The sequence below is a fragment of the Bubalus kerabau genome, chromosome 6, assembly GCF_029407905.1.
Source record: "Bubalus kerabau isolate K-KA32 ecotype Philippines breed swamp buffalo chromosome 6, PCC_UOA_SB_1v2, whole genome shotgun sequence".
NCBI classification, from domain to species: domain Eukaryota; kingdom Metazoa; phylum Chordata; class Mammalia; order Artiodactyla; family Bovidae; genus Bubalus; species Bubalus kerabau.
This window is the reverse complement of record NC_073629.1, coordinates 26,780,919-26,804,433: the sequence shown is the minus strand read 5'-3', so window position 1 is coordinate 26,804,433 and position 23,515 is coordinate 26,780,919. Positions and strand designations below refer to the sequence as shown.

General features: G+C 38.7%; 1 protein-coding gene across 8 annotated transcripts in view; it reads left to right on the top strand.

The window, feature by feature from the left end:
* The first annotated feature begins 2,724 nt into the window (after positions 1 to 2,724).
* The window catches only part of MAN1A2 (mannosidase alpha class 1A member 2), a 148,983-nt gene continuing 128,192 nt past the window's right edge, over positions 2,725 to 23,515 (top strand). For 7 of the 8 annotated variants that reach the window (XR_008715633.1, XR_008715637.1, XR_008715636.1 and 4 more), the window contains exon 1: positions 2,725 to 4,415. Coding sequence is in view for 3 of the 8 variants with exons in the window: in XM_055584612.1 (XP_055440587.1) it covers positions 4,114 to 4,415 (302 nt within the window). In the remaining 5 variants the exon portion in view is untranslated. The remainder of the gene's footprint in view (positions 4,416 to 23,515) is intronic. The other variant, XM_055584610.1, reaches the window with a different exon arrangement.

Sequence of the window (23,515 nt, the reverse complement as noted above, 5' to 3'; positions counted from 1 at the left end):
AATATTAATTTATATGGATTTATAAAAGGGAAATTCATCTGCCATTTTTGAATCTTGTCTATGTCTGGGTGCATGCTCAGTCATATCTGACTCTTTTTGACCCCATGAACTGTATAGCCAGCCAGGCTCCTCTGTCCATGGGATTTCCCAGGCAAGAATACTGGAGCGGGTTGCCATCTCCAGAGATTCCCTAGTGGCTCAGATGGTAAACCGTCTGCCTACCCCGGAAGACCAGGGTTCAATCCCTGGGTCGGGAAGATCTCCTGGAGAAGGAAGTGGCAACCCACTCCAGTATTCTTGCCTGGAAAATCCCATGGATGGAGGAACCTGGTAGGCTACGGTCCATGGGGTCCCAAAGAGTTGGACACGACTGAGCAACTTCACTTTCTTTCTTTCTCCAGGGCATCTTCCTGACCCAGGGATTGAACCCAAGTCTCCTGCATTGTAGGCAGATTCTTTACCATCTGAGCTATAGGGAAATGCCACCTGGGAAACCTATATATATCTATATATCTATCTCATGTGGGCTCTGCTTCCTGTTGATTGCCCTCAGATGTGTGTTCATCTTGATGCAACTGTGTCCACTTATTTGAAATTTGACCTTAACTTTCTCAAATATCAGTCTATTTAAAAATTTTTATTTAATTATAAAAGTAACACAAACAGAGCACATGTGGAAAAACCATATATACCATCTTAATCCAACAGCTATAGTCTTTTTCAAATATTCCCTTTAAATTTTTTATACACATAATTTTATATACTTGTAGTCATAATTTATGAATATATTTTTGACTTGCTTTTAAAGATCAACAAAACAAAACAATACTGATTCTTTTAAAAATCATTTCAGGGACTAGTCTCTAGAATGAACACACACACACTTTTGGATGCTTGTGCAGGATTACAGTAAGATAATCAACAGCATCATCAATGGACTTAGATTGCAGACTGCATTTGCAATAATCTCAAACTTAAGTAATGATGTTTTTACTGTCCTGAAGGAAAAGTGAATTTTTCAAAACAGCCAAGGACTAGAAAGAGGGACACAGATAAGTCTTCTCCACCAGCTATGAGTCATACTTGTCTACTAGGTTAAAGCAGGTTTCATGATTGATATGTCTGTGGTTAACAATTTGGTGTCCATATAGATAATATTTATCCTTCAAGGTTCATATAACTTGCTCTTTCATTTAGAAATCAAATTTATTCTCCTGATCTTTCCATGGAAAGTAATGACGTCAACAGTTGGAAAACCAAGTGTTTCTTTTCCTTTGGCTTACAGAGAGGCTCAGCATTAGAAACTTATTCATAAAATTGGCACACTTTATAAAGACACATCGGGAAGGCAGGGAATTTCTTACATCTACTTTTCACAAGTGTCCAACACAAATCTCACTTTGGATTGGGCTGCCAGCCTGAATGGGTGAGAGGTGGCACATAACATTTTTATGTCTTTGTTTCATTTGGTGAATCAATGACAATGACTTCTTTTGTCATATGGTAGGTAGTTAGATATGCAAAACTTCTAGAAATAGTGCAGACTGGAATGTACTCTGAATTGTGCCAATGAATGAGGATTTTTTTGTTTGATTTTTAGCTCAGGCTGACCTTTTGTCCCTGCCATTTAAGGGACTCTTTTCCAATTCCCAGTTATCACTAAGGATGTGTAGAGGGAATGACATCTTAGTATCAAACACAATCTCAAAGCTGAAAGTAAGAGTATTTGTGTATCATAGACATTTGTTCTTAATCACAACATGGGGGCTTCCCTCATAGCTCAGTTGGTAAAGAATCCACCTGCAATACAGGTGACCCGGGTTCAATTCCTGGGTCGGGAAGACCCCCCTGGAGAAGGAAATGGCAACCCACTCCAGTATTCTTGCCTGGAGAATCTCACTTACAGAGAAGCCTGGCAGGCTACACGACTTAGCAACTAAACCACCATCACCAATCACAACATGGTTCTTAACACTATGGATAACAGAAATCAATTCAGGGTGCTTTTCAGGCTTAATTTAAACAATATTGTTGTCTTTTGGGGTTCTAGCACCTCCTTGTCTATACTTATTATCTCTTTTGCAGGAGCGGTGGTGGTGAGGAGTGTGAAGATGATGGGAGAACGTCTTCCAGAAACTGAACGACGACAAGGCTGCTGTCCTATGGGGTCATATGGACTGCTGCAGGAGACTCCTCAACCACGACACCTAAACGAAAGGTCGCCATTTTAAACACAGAGCCAGGCACTTGGTTGATGCTCAACAGAGATGACTCGAGCCTCGGGTGCCCAACGACGTGCATAGGGGCTGCAAAGAAGTTGGAGACCCAGTCTTTGAGCCCTAAGGGATCACGGTCCACAACTGAAGACATGACTTCCACAGAGCAAGATTAAACGTTAACCTTGGCCATGAGATCCTTTGAGTCCCAGTAACTTGATTGCAGCGAAGCCTTGGTGACCTGAACCCTCCCCACCCCCGCCCCAAACGCTAGGTCAGTCTCACGAGTGACGATGGCAAAGCCCGGCACGGCTTAAGTTATCACTGAAGCGCGGACGGGAGACCTTCTCCCACCAAGCGCCCAGACGGCGGCGGCAGGACGCTTCCTGGGGGCGCGCCGGCGGCTGGCGGGAGGGCGGCGCTGGAGCCCGCAGCGGCGCGAGGCCGGAGCGCGGGCCAGGCGGGGCGGGGGAGGGGCGGCGGCGGCGGGGCCGGGAGCGTGCGCGCGCACCTCACACTCCGCCGCCCGGGGACGCCCACTCGCGAGTCGGGGCCGAAGGCCGGCCCGCGCCTTCCGTCCCACCCCAACACGCCGGCTCCTCTCAGGCGTGTGCCCAACGGTGAAAGCCCCCGGTTGTTCCGCGCCTTCGGGGCCTAGAGTGCCACAGGGCGAGGACCGGGCCGCAGCCCCGCACCGCGTGGACGCGCTGCCTCTCCCGCAGCCGCCGCCACCGCCAGAGAGAGCAGCTGCGAACGACCCGAGGCTGCGCGGCGGAGGCCCCCAAGGCCCCTGGCGGTCGGGGAGGAAGGAGACGGAACTGACCTCTGCCCGCCTGAGGCGCGGCTGCTCCCGCGCGCCCGGGGCCGCCGTCGCCCCCGGGCTGAGGGAGGAATGAGCAGGCGCCTGCCCCGGGCTCTCGGACCTGAGGGCCGCGGCTCGGCTGCTTCTTACGCCTCCGCTCTGCGGAGGCTCGGTCGCCGGGCCCGGGTGCGGCGGGGTCAGCGGCGGCCTCTCTCGGGGAGTCGGCGCCGGGGTTAACTTAACCGGCCGCCGAGAGGAGGAGGAGCCGGGCGGGGGCGGTCGACGCACCTCCCCTCCCCCAGCACACGCCGGGGCTTCTCAGAGGCCGCGGAGGAGGAAGTTCCGCTCTCTGACAGACCCGAGCGGTAGCAACAGCGGCCGCGGCTGGGAGGGCGCAGGTATTTTGGACGCGAATGCCCTTCGCGCCGACTGTCGAGGGGGCAGCGTCGGAGCTGTCGCCTGCCCTCGGAGCCGGGGGACAGGGTCGGGAGGCGCGGGCGTAGGAGCCCTCTTTCCTGCTTTTCACCCAGCGTCGCTCTTTTGGCTTTTCACCCAGTGTCGCGCTGAGGCGGGAGACCCCTCCTCTCGGTTGGCCGACTTCCGAAGAGCCCCTTGTTTTTCAACCACTGAGATTAAGAAATTCTCCAATCGAAGCATCAGAGGAGCCTAAGTGAACCTTCTACAACTCTGGGATCACGTCAGTCACCCTTTTGGGGCGGGAGACCACGCTGGAGCATCTCCCTGAGGTGCAGGAATGGAAGAGCCCACCTTGCATCCTTTCTGCGGTGTTGCTTGCCTGATCTACCCTTGGGAATGAAGAGGAGACTTGTAGTCACCCGGTGAGGTACCGAAAGCCAGATGGCAAAAGAAAATATCACAGGACTTAAAACTAGTGATCGTTTTGGGGCCACACGCGTTTCTGCATGTAATTGAATGAGCGTGAAAGAGGTGCCCTATTGAAAAGCACAACAGTCCTTTAAGAGGAGAAAAATTGAATTTCCCCATTTTTGCCAAGATTCCGAAGACTGTTCAATGTATCGTACGTTTGATATAAGATGAGAACTTTATAAAATATTTTGCCCGAGAGCTTAAACGATGACTACCCCAGCGCTGCTACCCCTCTCTGGACGAAGGATACCACCTCTGAACCTGGGGCCGCCTTCCTTCCCGCATCACAGGGCTACCTTGAGACTTTCTGAGAAGTTTATCCTCCTCCTTATTCTAAGTGCCTTCATCACCCTGTGTTTTGGAGCATTCTTCTTTCTTCCAGACTCTTCAAAACACAAACGCTTTGATCTGGGTTTGGAAGATGTGTTAATTCCTCATGTAGATGCCGGCAAAGGGGCGAAACACCCTGGAATCTTCCTGATCCATGGACCAGATGAGCATAGACACAGGTTTGTTTATTTCAGAAGTTCTGGTATTAACGTTTGGCAGAGCGAGGTATGGTTTATTGCATCAGATCTGTTATTTTTTGGCAGTAAAATATAACTTTCCCTGAGTTGTGAGAGCTGTATTGTGATTTCACAACTAGTTAAATAGAGAACCACAAACTGGAAGGACTCCAGAGCCCCATCCAACGTCCAGCTCCTTCCTTTTATGTAGGAAGAATATATGTGTTCGGGGGTGTTGGGTCTGATGTGAACAGTGGGGAGTGGAGGTATGAAAACTTAACTTGAAGAAATAGTGAAATAGGCCGCGCCTTCATTTATGAAGAAGGTGTTGCTTTATGTCATTGTGCCACCCTGTGAAATAGGTCCGTGGAGTCCTGACATGCTGTGGATTTGTTGTCTCTCAAAGGGCCCTCGTTCTCTGGCTGGTAGTTAACCTTAGTAGTGAAGCTTAAGCATTTTAGTAGGACAAGCACAGGTACAGTAGATGTATTTTGGTGCTCTGTGTGCAATCAGTTAAGTTAAAGATCTCACTGAATCTTAAGTCACTCACTGTGAGTCTTGTAGACAAGATTTGGTTATGTTTTTAAATATAATTTTGTTCTCACCTTCCCCCCCCCCCCTCCCCTCCATGTGGAAGGTAGTGTGTATTAAGTGACTCTTGAAATTTGCTTAATTAAAGGGTTCACATTCTTTCCAGTCACTAAATCTGAAGTGAGCTCTTGGGAGAATATATCCAAATTAGGATAAAATGGGAGCTCTAGCTCTCTTTAAATCTTTTATTATATCAAAAGAAGAATCTGGGAAAGTAGTTTGGTTTCTTCAAACCTACAGTTTTGTTTTGTTCTTTTTTCCCCTGTTCCATCTTTCCCCCTTTTGCTCTATTTCTTAAATTAATTTTTGAGTATGTTTTAAAAAAAAAAGGCTTATATTCTGTTCTCAACTGATGTTAGTTTTAACTTTTCCTCAAGCACAAAGTTTTTGAAAAACCTTGTGTTCAAATGTTATCCAAAATTAAATACTTTAGAAATATCTACTGTTGTAATGAGAGCTGATTTTTCCTTTTTCTCAGTCTAGTTCTTTGCTTGCTGTTTCTTTGACTTTTGGCTGAACCTTATGGAGTAGTTACTTCTAAAATTATTTCATCCCATTCGTCTGTAGCCAAATTAATTTGAAATTTTTGCCATCATCTTCAACTTTTGTACTCTTTTCATTTGTTTCTTTTATTTTCTCCTTTGCTGTTTGTAACTTTGAGAAAAATCTGATGTGATCTGTGAAATACGTTGCTGAAAAATTAACACTGAAAGTACTGCTTTCCTGGAAAACCTTATTTCCCATGGTATTTATAATGATAAGTTTTTTTTTAAAGATGCTAAAACTGACTTCAGAGTTCTTTGAAGCCACAAATTAACATTATTTAACTCTCTTAGTTATTTGTCATATGCTTAACAGTTTCCTTTATATTTTAAATTGGTTTAAAAGTTAAGAAATGTGGCACATTCTAGTTTAAAAATGTTCACATAGAAAAATTCTGTTAAGTGGAGTTTAAATTTCAAATTTGAATGAAAATACATATATGTGCAATATGTGCATTTTTCCACATTTTAAAAACCTATTTAAATCTCTTAAAACAAGAACTCTTAAATTTATATAGCCCTTGAATACCTTTGCTTTTTGTTTTGCTGTACAAAACTGTTGGATTTCTGAGTTTGGAGTGAGAGATCGGTTATTGAATTCTCTTAACAAGGTATGGCGAGTGAGCCATATCTTAGGTTTTGGGTAGTAAGAGTCTGGACGACAAATCATTTATATGAGACACTTATTCAAATCTGTTTGGTTCTTGAGTTTTGGAAAGCATGAATTGGAATAGAGTTCAGGTCTTGAAGGATCCCTTTATTATCTCTGAGCATATTTTATGTGGTAAATCAGTTTATTTTTATATTGATTGTCACCATATCTGAAAACAGTGTATAGTTATAAGTAATTTTTCTAATTTGAGCAACAAAATACATTCCAAATAATATATCATTCAAATAATCAGATTTCAATGTAAAATATGAAACATTAATATATAAACATTAGCGTTGTTGTTCAGTGACTTAGTTGTGTCCAACTCTTTGCCACCCCATGGACTCCAGCACCAGGCTTTTCTGTCCTTCACTGTCTCCCACAGTTTGCTCAAACTCATGTCCATTGAGTTGATGATGCCATCCAACCATCTCATCCTCTGTCTGTTAAAATGGTGTCTTTCTGAATTAACATTAACATATTCAAAAGTAATTCAGAAAGATGACATTTTAACAGATACTTTTGGTACTAAGTTCATGCCTATTTTGGATGTGGTCAAAGGATCGTCTTTCTTAGTTGAGAAAATACAAATGATGATTTATCTTAATTTTGTGTGTGTGGAGAAGAGTGTAGAATAGAGGGATGAGGAGCCTTACTTTAATGGAGAAGTAATGAGAAATAAACCTTGGCCATTATTTATTATTCACAATATTTAACGGATACCTGTTGAATTGGCTTTTCTTAATTACTTAGTTTAGTGTAGTAGTTTGGTGCTTAAACTCTGGAGTCAGACTGCATGGATTCATACCCTACTTTTTCATTGATTAGATATGTGATTTGGAACAGATTTTCAAACTCTTTGCCTTAGTTGCTTCCTCTGGATTACAGATTGTTATATTGAACGAGATATAGTGCATGCAAAGTGCTCAGTGTAGTTCCTAGCATTTAGTAAATGCTCAGTAAATATTAACAATTATTAATAATAATTATATTTTGAGTATTTTAATTCTGAGTCTACTTACATGTACCTTTAAATATTGTACATGTTTCTGAAAAGTTGGGTGCAGATTAATTTTTAAAAGTGTACCAGAACCTTATTCTCTAAAGGAATATTTTATCATCAAATTATTTAGCAATAAATGTGTATTGCATGTCTGCTGTGTATTGGGCCCTGCTTTTATGGCACTTCCCACTTAGGGGGAGGGGTGGGAAGGGATGACAAACATTAAATGAACAAATTTATTTTTTGGGTGTGATGAGTGTTACGAGATACATTCAGTGTTGTCAGAGCACAGAATGATGTGAGTTAGCCTGTGGAGTGGGGGACAGGCAGTGGGAGCAGGGAAGGCTTTTTGAGGAAACAACTGCTCAGAAGCATACAAGTAGGAGATTGCTAAGTCAGGTAGAGTTGTGGGGGAAAAAAAGATCAAAGCAGAGAATATGACATATGTGAGAGCCCTCAGTAGTATTACTGTTGAACCCAAGTTCGTGTGCCTGATACACAATGAGGCCGAACAAACGTTAAGAGTTTGGAGTGGAGAAAAGTTTACTGCAAGGGCTAAGTGAAGAGGATGGGGCAACTCATGCTCCAAAGACTCAAACTGCCCGGTAATTTTCAGGGAAGAGTTTTATAGGCAAAAGTGCTTGGGAGAGGGCTGCAGGTTGTGTGACTTCCTCTTAATCTGTTGGTGGTGAGGTAACAGGGTGGTGTTCTAGGAATCTGTCATCAGCCTTCTGATTCCAACCAATTAGGGTTGGAGCCAGAACATGCTTGTGTTCAGCCTGAAGATACAGTCTTCCACCTAGATGGAGGCCCTACTTCCTGTCAGAACTGGGAGATTTGTGTCATATTGTTATGCACCTCCCTGAGGAGGATCACTGCTGTGTTGTTTCTTTCAGCTGTTCCCTCACTTCCCTGGTTAGTAACTGAATCTGCCCTGTGGACTTAAGAAAGGTCATGGAGGTGGAAAGCCTTTTTCCTACAAACAAGGAATGGGACACTGAAAAGGGTTTTGTGCCCTGGAGGGCTGTGCAGGATCCTGGTTGGTTTCAGCATTGTTGAGGATCTGAGAAATAGTGTGGCTTGTATGGCTCATATAGAGATTAGTGGTGTGGGGCTAGGTGAAGAGACTAGGTGAGGAGTCATATTCAGCTTCCTTATTGTTTGAAAAGTTTGAATGAGTTGCCAGCATTGACATATGAGGGAGATTTCACACAAAGTCTGGATTTCGAATTTCTCTTGAAAAAGTAGAGGATATAGCAACATCCAAGTCTGTATTTTCAGATGGCAGTGCTCAGCTGGATCCAGGCAGCTGCTGCTCCCTCTAGAGGGGCATTGGCTCCTCATTTTGTGCCACTCAGTTAAGTTGCCAGATAAGTAAATTTAATGAATCAATATTTAACCTGGTTGTTGTTGAGTTCGGAATCCCTAGGCAGAATTCTGTAGTTTTTAGTCAAGTATTTTGATCTTAAGTACTGTGGGAAGTCATTGAAGAGTTTTCTTTGAAGCAAGGGACTGTCATAGTCAGTCAGTATTTAAAAAATATAAACAATCACTTTGGTTACAGTGTAAACACTGGGATGGAGGGGAACAGGAGGAAGTGTAGTGAAATCAGTTAGAAGAGCATAAATCACAGATAATATTGGCTTAGACCACAGTGGTGAAAGTGGAGGAGAGAAATTAGTGGAGAAAAGCACTTGATTCAAGAGACATTCAAACTGTTAAGTTGTGTGGAAATTGGTGGTTGGTTGAATATGGAGTCTAAAGGAGGAGGAGGAGGTAGTCTCAGGTAACTTTCTAAGTGACATGGTTATGGATTGCTAAGAAATATACACTATATTTAACTAATACTTTATATAATTGATATCACATGAATTTAAGATCAAGTGTTTTCCTGAGAAAACCTATGTGTTCCCTCCCATTAAATGGTTCATAAATAACATAGAGTTTTCAAACAATATATACTTTGCAGATGATAATGACATAGAATGTATCATTTGATGTTCATGATACATGTTTAGCATCTATGATTTTAGTCATGTTTAGCATCTGTGATTTTAAAGTAACCAAAACATTTAGCTAGTGGTTATAGTATACATGAAATATTATAAATACACACAGATATACATAAAGTATCATGTTCATAATTTGTGTACATAACAGGCCCATCTAATAAGAATTTTACTTATTAATTTTCACTTTTGACACTGACATTTGTTTTATATGTTGGCATTATATAAATGGGCTTTGTGTTTTTGTTTTTTGAAATATTTATTTGAACTACCAATAAATTTCATCCTCCAGTCAAAATTTGCAAGTATAAATTGAATTCTTGGGGTTGGGTGTATGTTAACTTCTGATAGTTTGCTCAAAAGGAAAGAACTGGAGTCAGAAGGAGTTAAAGTTGCATCTTGGTTTTACTAACTAGCTGTGTGACATTGTACTAGACAGAATCACTTTAAACCTGTGTTGGACAATATCGTAGTCACTAGTGTCCTGTGGCTTTTGAACGTGACATGTGGCTAGTCCAGATGGTAGCATGCAGTAGTGAGAGTTCCTCAAGTTTTTCATGTTATGTTTGTATTTTTGGCTTGATTCACTTTTCTTTTCTGTTGCAGGAGTAGAGATTTTATATCTCACCATTATGAGTTTAGCTTTCTTAGTACCTTTTCTCATCTCATCTCCCATGCCTCCTCTCCCTGCATCCTGTTCTTTATTTAGGGCTTACTGCTTCTGTTTTAGAGAGGTTGCACATTTATTTTATCCTGTATGTCTGCTGGGTTTTCCCTTGTAATATATTTCCCTAATTGTCTTGTGGTTATTTTTCCTACTTCCTTTTTTTTGACTGTTGTTCCATCATTCAGTCATGTCTGACTCCTTGCGACCCCGTGGACTGCAGCATGCCAGGCTTCCCTGTCTATCACCAAATCCCCGATCTTGCTCAGACTTATGTCCATTGAGTCGGTGAAGCCATCCAACCATCTTGTCTCCTCCTTCTGCCTTCAATCTTTCCCAGAATTAGGGTCTTCTCTAATGAATCGGCTCTTCACATCAGGTGGCCAAAGTATTGGAGCTTCAGCTTCAGCATCAGTCCTTCCAATGAATATTCAAGATTGATTTTCTATAGGATTGACTGGTTGGATCTCCTTGCAGTCCAAGGGACTCTCAAGAATCTTCTCTAACACTGCAGTTCAAAAGCAGCAATTCTTCAGCGTTCACCTTCTTTATGGTCCAACTCTCACATCCATACGTGACTACTAGAAAAACTTTAGCTTTGACTATATGGACCTTTGTTGGCAAAGTAATGTCTCTGCTTTTTAATATGCTGTCTAGGTTTGACATAGCTTTTCTTTCAAGGAGCAAGTGTCTTTTAATTTCATGGCTGCAGTCACCATCTGCAGTGATTTTGGAGCCCAAGAAAATAGTCTGTCACTGTTTGCATTGTTTCCCCATATATTTGCCATGAAATGATGGGACTGGGTGCCATGATCTTCATTTTTTAATTGTTGAGTTATAAGCCAGCTTTTTCACTCTCCTCTTTCATTTTCATCAAGAGGCTCTTTAGTTCCTTTTTGCTTTCTGTCATAAGGGTGGCATATCTGCATATCTAAGGTTATTGATATTTCTTCTGGCAATCTTAATTCCAGCTTCTGCTTCATCCAGCCTGGCATTTCACATGGTGTACTCTGCATATAAGTTAAATAAGCAAGGTGACAATATATAGCCTTGACGTATTCTTTTTCCACTTTGGAACCAGTCTGTTGTTCCATGTCCTGTTCTAACTGTTGCTTCTTGAGCTGCATACAGGTTTCTCAGGAGGCAGGTCAGGTGGTCTGGTATTGCCATCTCTTGAAGAATTTTCCACAGTTGTGATCCACACAGTCAAAGGCTTTAGCATAGTCAATGAAGCAGAAGTACATGTTCTTCTGGAATTCTCTTGCTTTTTCTGTGATCCAACGGATGTTGGCAATTTGATCTCTGGTTCTTCTGTCTTTCCTAAATCCAGCTTGAACATGTGGAAGTTCATGGTTCACGTATTGTTGAAGCCTGGCTTGGATAATTTTGAGCATTCCTTTTACTAGCGTGTGAGATGAGTGCAATTGTGCAGTAATTTGAACTTTCTTTGGCAGTGCCTTTCTTTGGGATTGGAATGAATTCTGACCTTTCCCAGTCCTGTGGCCAGTGGCTGAATTTTCTAAATTTGCTGGCATATTGAATGTGACACTTTAACAGCATCCAGCATCATCTCTTAGGATTTGAAGTAGCTCAGCTGGAATTCCATCACCTCCACTAGCTTTGTTTGTAGTGATGCTTCCTAAGGCCCACTTCCCTTTACTCAGATGTGAATAAGGTAAGATCAGTTTATACCTGACATTTATCAATAATCTGTGGTATAGATGTCTTTGATGCTTTTTTTTTTTTTTGGATCTGCTTATATATTGAGTGAATACTTGTTTGAGCTCCATAGTTGGAGGACGGATTGATTTATATAGCTTTCAGTCTCTTTTCTTCTGTTCTAATATCTTTAGTCCTCTCAACTTGTAGCACTAGAGTAGATTTCACAGTTTTGGGTACAGTTGACATCATAGACAGCTACTGAAATTCTTGTTCTCTTACCAGCTAGAATACAGTGTTTCATTCTGCTTCCTCTATCCTCCAGGAGTTGTTCTCTGATATAGCCTAGCTAGGTAGATAATAAGGAGAGAATTGGGAAGATACTGTGGGGAAGGCAAGTTGAACAGTGCTCTGACGACATGAAGGTTTCTATCCCATTTTATGATTAGGTCTCTGTGATAAGTTACAGTTGGGGTAGTGTAGTTTGGACATTTTTTGTTTAATGAGTAAGATAAGGTTATAAGTTACTGAAAAATTCTTCCAGATTCTGACATAATGGCTCTTATTTCTTTGATAGCCTGAGTTTTATTCTTTTCTGCATCTTTCATAAGTATTAATAGTAGACTGTATTTTGGGGCTGCTTACCAGATGACATTTGTGTACTCTTATTTAGAGTCTAATTTTGATCCTAAGCAAAGTGACAGTGACTTTGCTTTTACATTATAAAATCACTGTTATAAAATGAGTATGTTTTTCATTTTTCTCAGAAATGAAAAAAGAATTAGTATGGTGTGATTAAAATGCAGAATGCCAAGGTGTAAGTCCTGATTTTCATGTTGGTCAGCATGTACTAGAAATTTCTTGCTGTTCAGTGCCCTAGAAGTTGAATGTTAATAAGTAAGCATTATTTATTAGATGAAGTTAAATGTTTTAAGGAAATAAAATTTGTTCAAATATAGTTTATTTGCTTTAAGCCGTAATAACCATTCCAAAATTTGGGTTTTATAACAAGTGTTTTAGTGTTATGAAATGTTTATTTACTCTTATTTATTAATATTTCTTTTGATTTTTCTTACTAATGGATCAAACATACAATCTCAGAATATTCCTTCCATATTATGAATATTTACATAGACTTATGTAGCTTATGTAGCATCTATAATATTAATATGTAGTCTAAGATTAGATTTTGTCATCATTATTTAGTATTATAAATCTGTGCTTGAATTACTTTGATTTGCCTTTAATCTTATTTTGTAATAGTGCTCTCTGATCTGTAGCTTTCTGGTTAATATTAATTTACCCATTAACATCTGAGATTGTCAACACCCAAGAATGAGTGACTTTCACTTTCACAGACAAATTTATTCCTTTACTGTTCCTGCCTTTGGGTAGTCTTTTTCCCCACGTACTTTTATCTTTCTCCTATATTGTCTGTGATTGCATGTTTACAGTCATTTGCTTACTTGTTGCTCCCAACAGAACATGGGTTCCTTGTGAACAGATGATTGTCTTTTAATTATTTTTGTCTCTCCAATGCTTAATGTTCATTTGACCCTTAATGAAAGTATATATATATTTAAAAAATTGAATTGTAGTTGATTTACAGTGTTGTATTAGTTTAGTTTCTGGTGTATAGCAAAGTGATTCAGTTTTATATATATATTCTTTTCTATTATGGTTTATTACAGTATATTGAACATAGGTCCCTGTGCTAGATAGTAGGGCCATTTTGTTTATCTATTTTATATATAGTAGTTTGTATCTGCTAATCCCAAACTTCTAATTTATCCCTTCCTCACCCACTTTCCCCTTTGGTAACGGTCAGTTTGTTTTCCGTATCTGTGAGTCTGTTTCTGTTTCATATATAAGTTCATTTGTATCATATTTTAGATTCCACATATAAGTGATATCATATCTTTCTCTTTCTGACTTATGTCACTTGTTATGATAATCTCTAGGTCCATCCATGTTGCTGCAAATGGCATTATTTCACTGTATTTTATGGGTTAGTAATACTCCACTATGAAAATATACCACATCTTTTTTATCCATTCATCTTTTGATGGACAGTTTAGGTTGGCTCCATGTTTGGCTGTTGTAAACAGTGGTATTGTGAACGTAGGGGCCCATGTATCTTTTTAAGCATCTTTCCTTTACATGCGTAGGAACCGGATTGCTGAGTCATATGGCAGCTCTAATTTTAGTTTTTTAAGGACCCTCCATGCTGTTCTTCATAATGACTGCATCAGTTTACATACCCACTGAAAGGACAGGAAGTTTCCCTTTTCTCTCTTTCCAACATTTGTTATTTGTAGATTTTTAAATGATGGCCATTCTGACCAGTGTGAGGTGGTACATCATTGTAGTTTTGATTTGCATTTCTCTAATAATTAGTGATGTTGAGCTTTTTTCATATGTCTCTTGGCATCTATATGTCTTTTGGAGAAATGTCTGTTTAGGTCATCAACCCATTTTTTGATTGGGTTGTTAGAATTCTGAGTTATATAAGCTGTTTGTATATTTTGAGATTGAAGCCCTTGTCCATTGCATTATATGCAAATATTTCTCCTAGTCAGTAGGTTGTCTTTTTGTTTTGTTGAAGGTTTCCTTTGCTCTGCAAAAGTTTGTTAGTTTGATTGGGTCTCCTTTATTTTTGCTTTTATTTCTATTGCCTTGGGAGACTGACTTAAGAAAACTTTACTACAATTTATGTCAGAAAATGCTTTGCCTGTGTCCTTTTATAGGAGTTGTATGGTGTTATGTGTTATGTTTAAGTCTTTAAGCCATTTTGAGTTTGTATAGTGTGAAGATGTGTTCAAACTTCATTGATTTACATGCAGTTGTACATCTTTTCCAGTATCGCTTCCTGAAGAGACTATCTTCTCTGTTGTATTTTCTTGTCTCATTTGTTGAAAATTAATTGACCAGAGGTGTGTGGGTTTATTTCTGGGCTTTCTATTCTGTTCCATTGATTTATATGTCTGTTTTTTGCGCCAATGCCGTGCTTTTCCCCCACCTTTTTGGCCACGCCACCTGGCATGTGGGATCTTAGTTCCCTAATCAGGGATTGAACCCTGCCACGGCAGTAAAAACACTGAGTCCTAACCACTGGACTGCCAGGAAATTTCCCATACCACACTGTTTTTGATTGCTATAGTTTTGTAGTATTGTTGGAAGTCTAGGAGACTTATGCCTCCAGCTTTATTCTTTTCCTCAGGATTGCCTTGGCAATTCTGAGTCTTTTATGGTTCCATATAGTTTTTAGGATTATTTGTTCTAGTTCCATGAAAAAGTCATGGATAATTTGATAGGGATCATATTAAATCTGTAGATTGCTTTGGGTAGTATGGCCATTTTAACTAATGGCCATACTACCCAATTCTAATACTACTACTACTCAATTCATACTACTAATTCTTCCAATCCAAAAGCATGGGATAGTTTTCTATCTTTTAAAATCATCTTCAGTTTCCTTTATCAGTGTTTTATAGTTCTCAGCATATAAATCTTTCTCCAGTTTGGTCAGGCTTACTCCTAAGTGTGTGTGTGTGTATATATATATATATTTATATGTGCAGTTTTAAAAGGTATTGGTTTTTAATTTTCCTTTCTGATATTTCATTGTTAGTATAAAGAAACTGATTTCTATATATTAATGTTGCATCCTGTTCCCTTGCTGAATTTATTAGTGCTAGTTGTTTTATTGTTGAGTCTTTAAGATTTTCTGTATATAGTATCATCTCATCTGCATATAATGACAATTTTACCTGTTCTCTTCCCATTTGGATACCTTTCTTTCTTTTTATTGTATGATTGCTATGACTAGGACTTCTGATACTAGAAGTGGGCATCTTTGTTTTATCTTGAATTTTAGCAGGAAGGCTTTCAGCTTTTCACTATTGAATATTATGTTAACTGTAGATTTGTCATAGAAGAAAGTGTTAGTTCCTCAGTCATGTCTGATTCTCCAGACAAGAATACTGGAGTGGGTTGTCATCTCCTTTTCCAGGGCATCTTCCTGACCCAGGGATCAAACCCAGGTCTTCTGCATTGCAAGCAAATTTTTTACCATCTGAGCTCCCAGGGAAGTCTAGATTTGTCATAAATACGTTGAGAATGTATTAATAAATGCTGTTATGTTGAGATACATTTTCTTTATACTCACTTTGGTAAGAGTTTTTATTCATAAATGGATGTTGAATTTAACAAATGCTTTTTCTGCATCTGTTGAGATGACCATGTGATTTTTGTCTTTTCTTTTATTGATATGGTGTATCATGTTGTTTGATTTGTGTATTTTGAATCATCCTCGTGACCCTGGGATGAATCCAGTGTGTTCATGGTGTATGATCTTTTTATGTCTTACTGAATTTGGTTTGCTAATATTTTGTTGAGAATTTTTGCATCTATATTCATCAAAGATACTGTCCTGTAGTTTTTTTCCTTGGTGTTGCTTTGTCAGGTTTTGGTATCAGGATGATGATGGTGGCCACATAGAATGACTGTGGGAGTGTTTGCTCCTCTTCAGTCAGGAAGTAGAGAAGGATCAGTATAAATTCTTCTTTGTATGTTTGGTAGAATTCCCCATTGAAGCCATCCAGAATAGTATGTATCTTGAATAAATGATGTCCATGGCGAGGTGACAAATTCTGCAAAAGGAGATATAAACAATGTAAGACAATATTGAGAGGTAAGATGCAAAAGTAGGATGAATAATGTCTTAAAGTGAGGACAATGTTTAATAGAGGCCCTTTATTAAAAATAATTAAAAAAAACTTGCAAATTATTCACTTTGGCCCTCTCTAAAAAATACTTATCCATACACATGTATCTAAGTTATTTTGCATGCCCTTACATTGAATTTTTCCTTCTTTAGGAAAAAAAGAGAAAATAATAGTATGTGATGAATATTTTCACATATTTAGCATTTATTCTTTACATCAGACCTGTAAGTTAGGTATTACTAACCTTATTTTTACAGATATAGTGATCACGACGGTGTTGGAAAGTTGGTATCACAGAAACTAAACATCTATATGAAATCTATAGTACATGGTAAACATTAATTTAATTGATTAACTGGGCAAATGTTATGTTTACTATTGTTTGAAAGTTATGAAAAGTATTTAAATTATGGTTTAGGTTGGCTAGGTAAATCATTTTGCTCTTTTATTTTTCATAACTGTGCATGTTCTGTCAGAAAAGTTTATTTAGGTTACCATTAAATTTTTGCTGGAATTTTTTCCTTTTAGAACACAGTTAAAATGAAGCATGGATGAAGATTTATATACAGATTGGCTTTTAGGATTTATTATAAAGGGAAAATCTCCTTTAAAGGCATTCATTCCAATATCTATCTTGGAATTTTATGTAGTCCAGAACGAAGACATCATTGTATATTTAAAAGGGCGGTGGGCTCAGTGTTAAGAGATAGGGGCTCTAGTTTCAGTGTTGTCCTTACTTAATGGATGTATTTCTTTGAGCTCTTTAACTTCTTTGTGCCTTGTTTATGAAATGAAGGAATTGATTGAACCTTCAAAGATTCCTTCCAGCTCATGCATATGAAATACCAGTAATTTTATGAAGTGGGGACTGAAGAATGTGTAGTAATTTAGTTCAAGGCATGACAAATACTTTGAAAATAAAGTGTATTCTGAGTAGGAATTAGTGTTATTTCTATCTATAAAAATTAAGGTTTGAAAAATAATTTTATAAATGTCTAATTCATTTATAGATATTATGGTTACTTTTATAATGAAATGTGTGCCAGTTTAAAGAGTGTAAATGACTGAAATGGTGTTTTTATGCATTATTTCGCATAAGTTTAAAAGTATAACTTACTGAACATTTTTTTACACCAGCCTGAAGGTAATAGGTATATTTACAAAAGTATTTCCAGGTGTCATTTTTGAGCTCACTTAACAGTTACATATAAAGTTTTATATAACCATTTAATTTGTTATAGAAAACTTTAGGATAGATTCTATGGAAAACAAGAGTTCTTGAATAATTCAGGCCTCAGACCCTATAGGGCTCTTATTACCCCAGTGCAGAATTTTCTTTGAGATAATAATTTCCTAACTTTAATGTGGAAAGATACCATTGAAAGTGTCTGTTCTTTTGTCTTCCATATCAATAGGAACTTTAGAGATAAGTTATATAGTTCTAAAAAAGAAAGGATATGATGTAATCTGGTGCAAAGAACAACGTGTGTCTCGTTTTTCTTTTTACTTTTTGACATTTACATATTTATGATATCAACCTCTATTACTTGTGCAGATCTCTTGGCCTCTCCATAGTGATAACATGTTCATTTATTCAGCAAGTGGTTTTTTTGAGTGTTTAGGATGCACCAAGCATTATACTAAGTATCGGGGTTCAGTTCAGTTCAGTTCAGTCGCGTCCGACTCTTTGCGACCCCATGAATCACAGCACGCCAGGCCTCGCGGTCCATCACCAACTCCCGGAGTTCACTCAAACTCATGTCCATCGAGTCGGTGATGCCATCCAGCCATCTCATCCTCTGTCGTCCCCTTCTCCTCATGCCCCCAGTCCCTCCCAGCATCAGAGTCTTTTCCAATGAGTCAACTCTTCGCATCAGGTGGCCAAAGTACTGGAGTTTCAGCTTTAGCATCAGTCCTTCCAAAGAACACTCAGGACTGATCTCCTTCAGAATGGACTGGTTGGATCTCCTTGCAGTCCAGGGGACTCTCAAGAGTCTTCTCCCACACCACAGTTCAAAAGCATCAATTCTTTGGTGTTCAGCTTTCTTCACAGTCCAACTCTCACATCCATACATGACCACAGGAAAAACCATAGCCTTGACTAGACGGACCTTTGTTGGCAAAGTAATGTCTTTGCTTTTGAATATGCTATCTAAGTTGGTCATAACTTTCCTTCCAAGGAGTAAGCGTCTTTTAATTTCATGACTGCAGTCACCATCTGCAGTGATTTTGGAGCCCCCCAAAATAAAATCTGACACTGTTTCCATTGTTTCCCCATCTATTTCCCATGAAGTGATGGGACCAGATGCCATGATCTGAGTTTTCTGAATGTTGAGCTTTAAGCCAACTTTTTCACTCTCCTCTTTCACTTTCATCAAGAGGCTCTAGTTCTTCTTCAATTTCTTCCATAAGGGTGGTGTCATCTGCATATCTGAGGTTATTGAGATTTCTCCCGGCAATCTTGATTCCAGCTTGTGCTTCTTCCAGCCCAGTGTTTCTCATGATGTACTCTGCATAGAAGTTAAATAAACAGGGTGACAATATACGACCTTGACGTACTCCTTTTCCTATTTGGAACCACTCTGTTGTTCCATGTCCCGTTCTAACTGTTGCTTCCTGACCTGCATGCAGGTTTCTCAAGAGGCAGGTCGGGTGGTCTGGTATTCCCATCTCTTTCAGAATTTTCCACAGTTTATTGTGATCCACACAGTCAAAGGCTTTGGCATAGTCAATAAAACAGAAGTATTGGGGTTATTGGAGAATATTATAGAAGATAAACTTTTAGTTGGACACTACTGAAAATGTTCAACCTGAGATTCAAATCTTAACATTGTCTTCAAGCATAAATTATCTCTGGAGTCAGATTCTAGGGATCTTAAGATACTTTTTCACCTAGGTGAGGCTCAGGTATGCATTTAGGTCATTGGTATTTTTTGAGAGTTCAGATAAGTAGTTGTCTTTTTTCCTTTCTTTTTTCTCCTAATGAACATTTGTTTCATTAATTTATGCATTTCTGGCATATGGACTGGGTTATCTGGAAGTGAGGTGCAGTGTTCTGAAGCTTTTTTCAATAAGGAACCAGACCCTGTCATTTAAAAAAGTATGCCAATCATTGTGCTAAATTGGGATCTCACACAGTTATATATCTTCAGGTATCTAAAACTATATATATATAGCTGTATAGAGTTATATTCATAAGTCTATTTAAAATGTTTATGTATGTACATGACTTCTTCCATTACTTTGCAGTAAGGTGGCATCTGATATACAGTTTATATCTTTTTGGTGTGTATAATAAATATAAATTATTTTTCTATTAATTTGTGATACTGTTAATCAACATTTACCTTTTCATGAGCTAGGTTTTTTTCCCTCTACTTAAAAAGATTGTTTATATCGAGGGGCCGTGTATATTGAGCAGGGTTGCTCCACTTGCACTTACACTGTTGGTGAAGGTGTAAAGTAATAGAATTTTTGTAATGAACAATTTAGTAATCAATTAATTTAATAAATACCAATCAATTTAAAGTACATGTTCTTTGATTTAGAAATTCTTCTAAGAATTAATCCTAGTAAATCTTTACATCAGTGCACAAAGAAATGTTTAAGAATGTCCCTGGAAGCTGTAACAGGACATATGGTGAATGATCCAAATGTCTGTCCTCAGGGAATTGGTTAAATAAAAAATCATGTATCCCAAGGATTTCCCTGGTGGTCCGGTGGCTGGGACTCTGTGCTCCCAATGCAGGGGTCCAGGGTTTGATCCCTGGTCAGGGAACTATAATAGATCCCACATGCTGCAATTAAGAGTTCACATGCTACAACTAAAAAATCCTGAGCACTGCAACTAAGATCCAGCAACCCCAATAAGTAAATAAACAAATACTAAAAAAAAAATAAATAAAAAGATAATGTATCCCAGAGTATACAGAGTTCTTTTTTTCTTTAAACCCCCATGGATCTTTCTGATTACTCCCCAAAGTAACCACCATTTGAAGTCTTACACTATGTTTTGATATCAGGTATAAGTCCTCTCATTCTTTTTTGTATGTTTGTTATAAGTCTTTTAACAGCTAACATTGTCACTGTAGCCACTGTTTCAGATCTTGACATTTTTCTGTTTTAGCTGAAGATTACCCTTCTTGAGATAAACCTCTATTCTGAGTTTTGATACTGTCTTTCTCAATACATGGTTTTATAATTATGCTCCATATATATTGATATGTTATATAGACAAACAATTGTAAAATATATAATTATATTCTGCATGCTCTTAAACATTGTATATCTTCTTCAGCAAATTTTTTTAATTCAACATTTAAAAAATGATTTATATATATTATCATATCGGATATATTATCATATCAGGCTCTGGTTCAGTTATTCACTTAGATATTCTATTGTGTGATTAAACCTCAGATTATTTACATATGCCCCTGTTGATAGATTTTTTTTTTATGTTAATTCCATATTCTAACTACAGAAGCATTCTTGTACATGTGTACTTGGGCACATGTGTTTTTTCCTCCAAGATAAAAGCTTAGTAATACAATTATTGAATTGTAAATTATATGCATCATTGACTGCATGTTTTGCTGCTAAGTTAGTCTCTAAAGGGCTTATACCAATTTACCTCCCACTTGCATCTTTGTAAATCATGGCTTTGTTAAATTTTAGAAATCTTTAGCAATTTGATACAAATTTTAGTTTTTATTTCTTGATTACTAGTAAGATGGAATTTTTTTAAAACATATTTATTGATTGCTTGAATTTCCTAGTCTTTGAGTAGCTTGTTCACTTTTTTGGCCAATTTTTCTTTGAGATTGTTCTTTTTCTTACTCATTTGTAGGAATTATTTATATATTCTAGATGAATTCTTCGTTACTTATATGCATTAAAGATAAATTCTTGCAATGGATGTCTGATTTTCATGCTTTGTTTATTTTTATACTCCAGTTTTATAGAAGTTTTAAATTTTAATGCAATTGACATTTTTCCTTTGTGATATTTTGCTTTTTGGATTTTTATGTAGTTGGTGTCATGTCCAACTCTTTGTGACCCCATGGACTGCAGCACGCCAGGCTTCCCTGTCCTTCATCATCTCCCGGAGCTTGCTCAAACTCATGTCCATTGAGTCGATGCCATCCAACCATCTCATTGATAATAATTTTTCATATTATTATCTTTGTTTCTGGTTTCTCTATGTCCTTCTGTATATTTGTTTAACTAGCATAGCATACTGTTTAAATAATAGAAACCAACCTGGCTGCATACCAGGAGGTAAGGAGCTGGCGAGCAAGTGAAGCTTCATCTGGAACTCCCTATTGCTTTTTGCATTACCACCTGAACCATCCTTCCCCCTCACCCCTGCACTGCCCCAATCCATGGAAAAATTGTCTTCCATGGAGGAGCCTGGGGTGCTGCAGTCCCTGATGCCAAAAAGATTGGGGACTGCATTTAAGAGGCTGCCTTTGCTCCATCATGTATTCTTGCCTCTTTTGTCAAAGATAAGGTGCCCATAGGTATGTGGGTTTATCTCTAGGCTTTATATCTTGTTCCTTTGGTCTATATTTCTGTTTCTGTGTCAAAATACAATATTGTCTTAATGACTGTAGCTTTGTAGTATACCCTGAAGTCAGAAAGATTGATTCCTCCAGCTCTGTTTTTCATTTCAAGAATGCTTTGGGTATTAGGAGTCTTCTGTGTTTCCATCAGGTATTCTCTTTTCAGTTAAGACTTCTTTAATGGCTTGCTTTGCTCTTCAGTTGCAAAACAAACTTTATTCATGGTTGAACTTTTCTTCTCTGGCTTTCTTACCATGCCCAGTCTGTTCTACACTACTGCACCTTCTCCCCTCTGCACACTATACTCTAGTGGCCCTACCAACTTATTTCCTAACTGGTATATTGTTTTGCTTCTTCTTTGTACACTATCACTTCTATCTAGTATGCCCTTGTTTTCTTGATCTGCCTGGCAAATTTGCTTTTTTTTCCTTTTAATTTCTATTTGAAGAGTATGCCTTTCTAATGCTGTTTTCCTATGTAAATCTATTTTCAAGTCATGCTCATGTTGTTGTTCAGTCGCTGAGTCACATCTGACTCTGTAACCCCATGGACTGCAGCACCCCAGGCTCCTCTGTCCTCCATTATCTCCTGGAGTTTGCTCAAATTCATGTCCATTGAGTTGGTGATGCTATCTAACCATCTCATCCTCTGCTGCTCCCTTCTCCTTTTACTTCAGTCTTTCCTGGCATCAGAGTCTTTTACAGTGGGTTGGCTCTTTGCATCAGGTGGCCAAAGTATTGGAGCTTTAGCAATAGCCCTTCCAATGAATATTCAGGATTGATTTCCTTCAGGATTGACTGATTTGATCTCCTTGCAATCCAGGGAACTCTCAAGAGTCTTCTGCAGCACCACGATTTGAAAGCATCAATTCTTTGGCGCTCAGCCTTCTTTATGATCCAACTCTCATATCTGTGCATGACTATTGGACCATAGTTTTGACTATATGGACCTTTATTGGCAAAGTGATGTCTCTGTTTTTAATACACTGTCTATATTTGTCATAGCTTTTCTTCCAAGGAGCAAGCATCTTTTAATTTGATGGCTGCAGCCTCTGTCCACAGTGATTTTGGAGTTCAAGATGTTAAAATCTGTTGCTGCTTTCACTTTTTACCCTTCTATTTGCCATGAAGTGATGGAACCGGATGACATGATCTTCGTGTTTTGAATGTTGAGTTTTAAGCCAGCTTTTTCACTCTCCTTTTCACCCTCTTCAAGAGGCTTTTTAGTTCTTCTTCACTTTCTTCACACCTTAGGTTGTTGATATTTCTCCTGGCAATCTTGATTCCTACTTGTGATTCATCCAGCCTGGCATTTTGCATAATGTTTTCTGCATATAATTTAAATAAGCAGGGTGACAATATACAGCCTTGTCTTACTCCTTTCTCAAGTTTGAACCAGTCAGTTGTTCCATGTCTGGTTTTAGCTGTTGCTTCTTGACCCACATACAGGTTTCTCAGGTGATAGATAAGGTGGTTTGGTAGTCCCATCTCTTGAAGAATTTTCCAGTTTGTTATGATCCACACAGTCAAAGGCTTTAGGGTAGTCAATGAAGCAGACGTAGATGTTTTTCTGGAATTCCCTTGCTTTCTCAACGATCCAACAAACATTGGCAATTTGATCTGTGGTTTCTCTGCCTCTTCTAAACCCAGATTATACATCTGAAAGTTCTTAGTTCATGTACTGCTGAAGCCT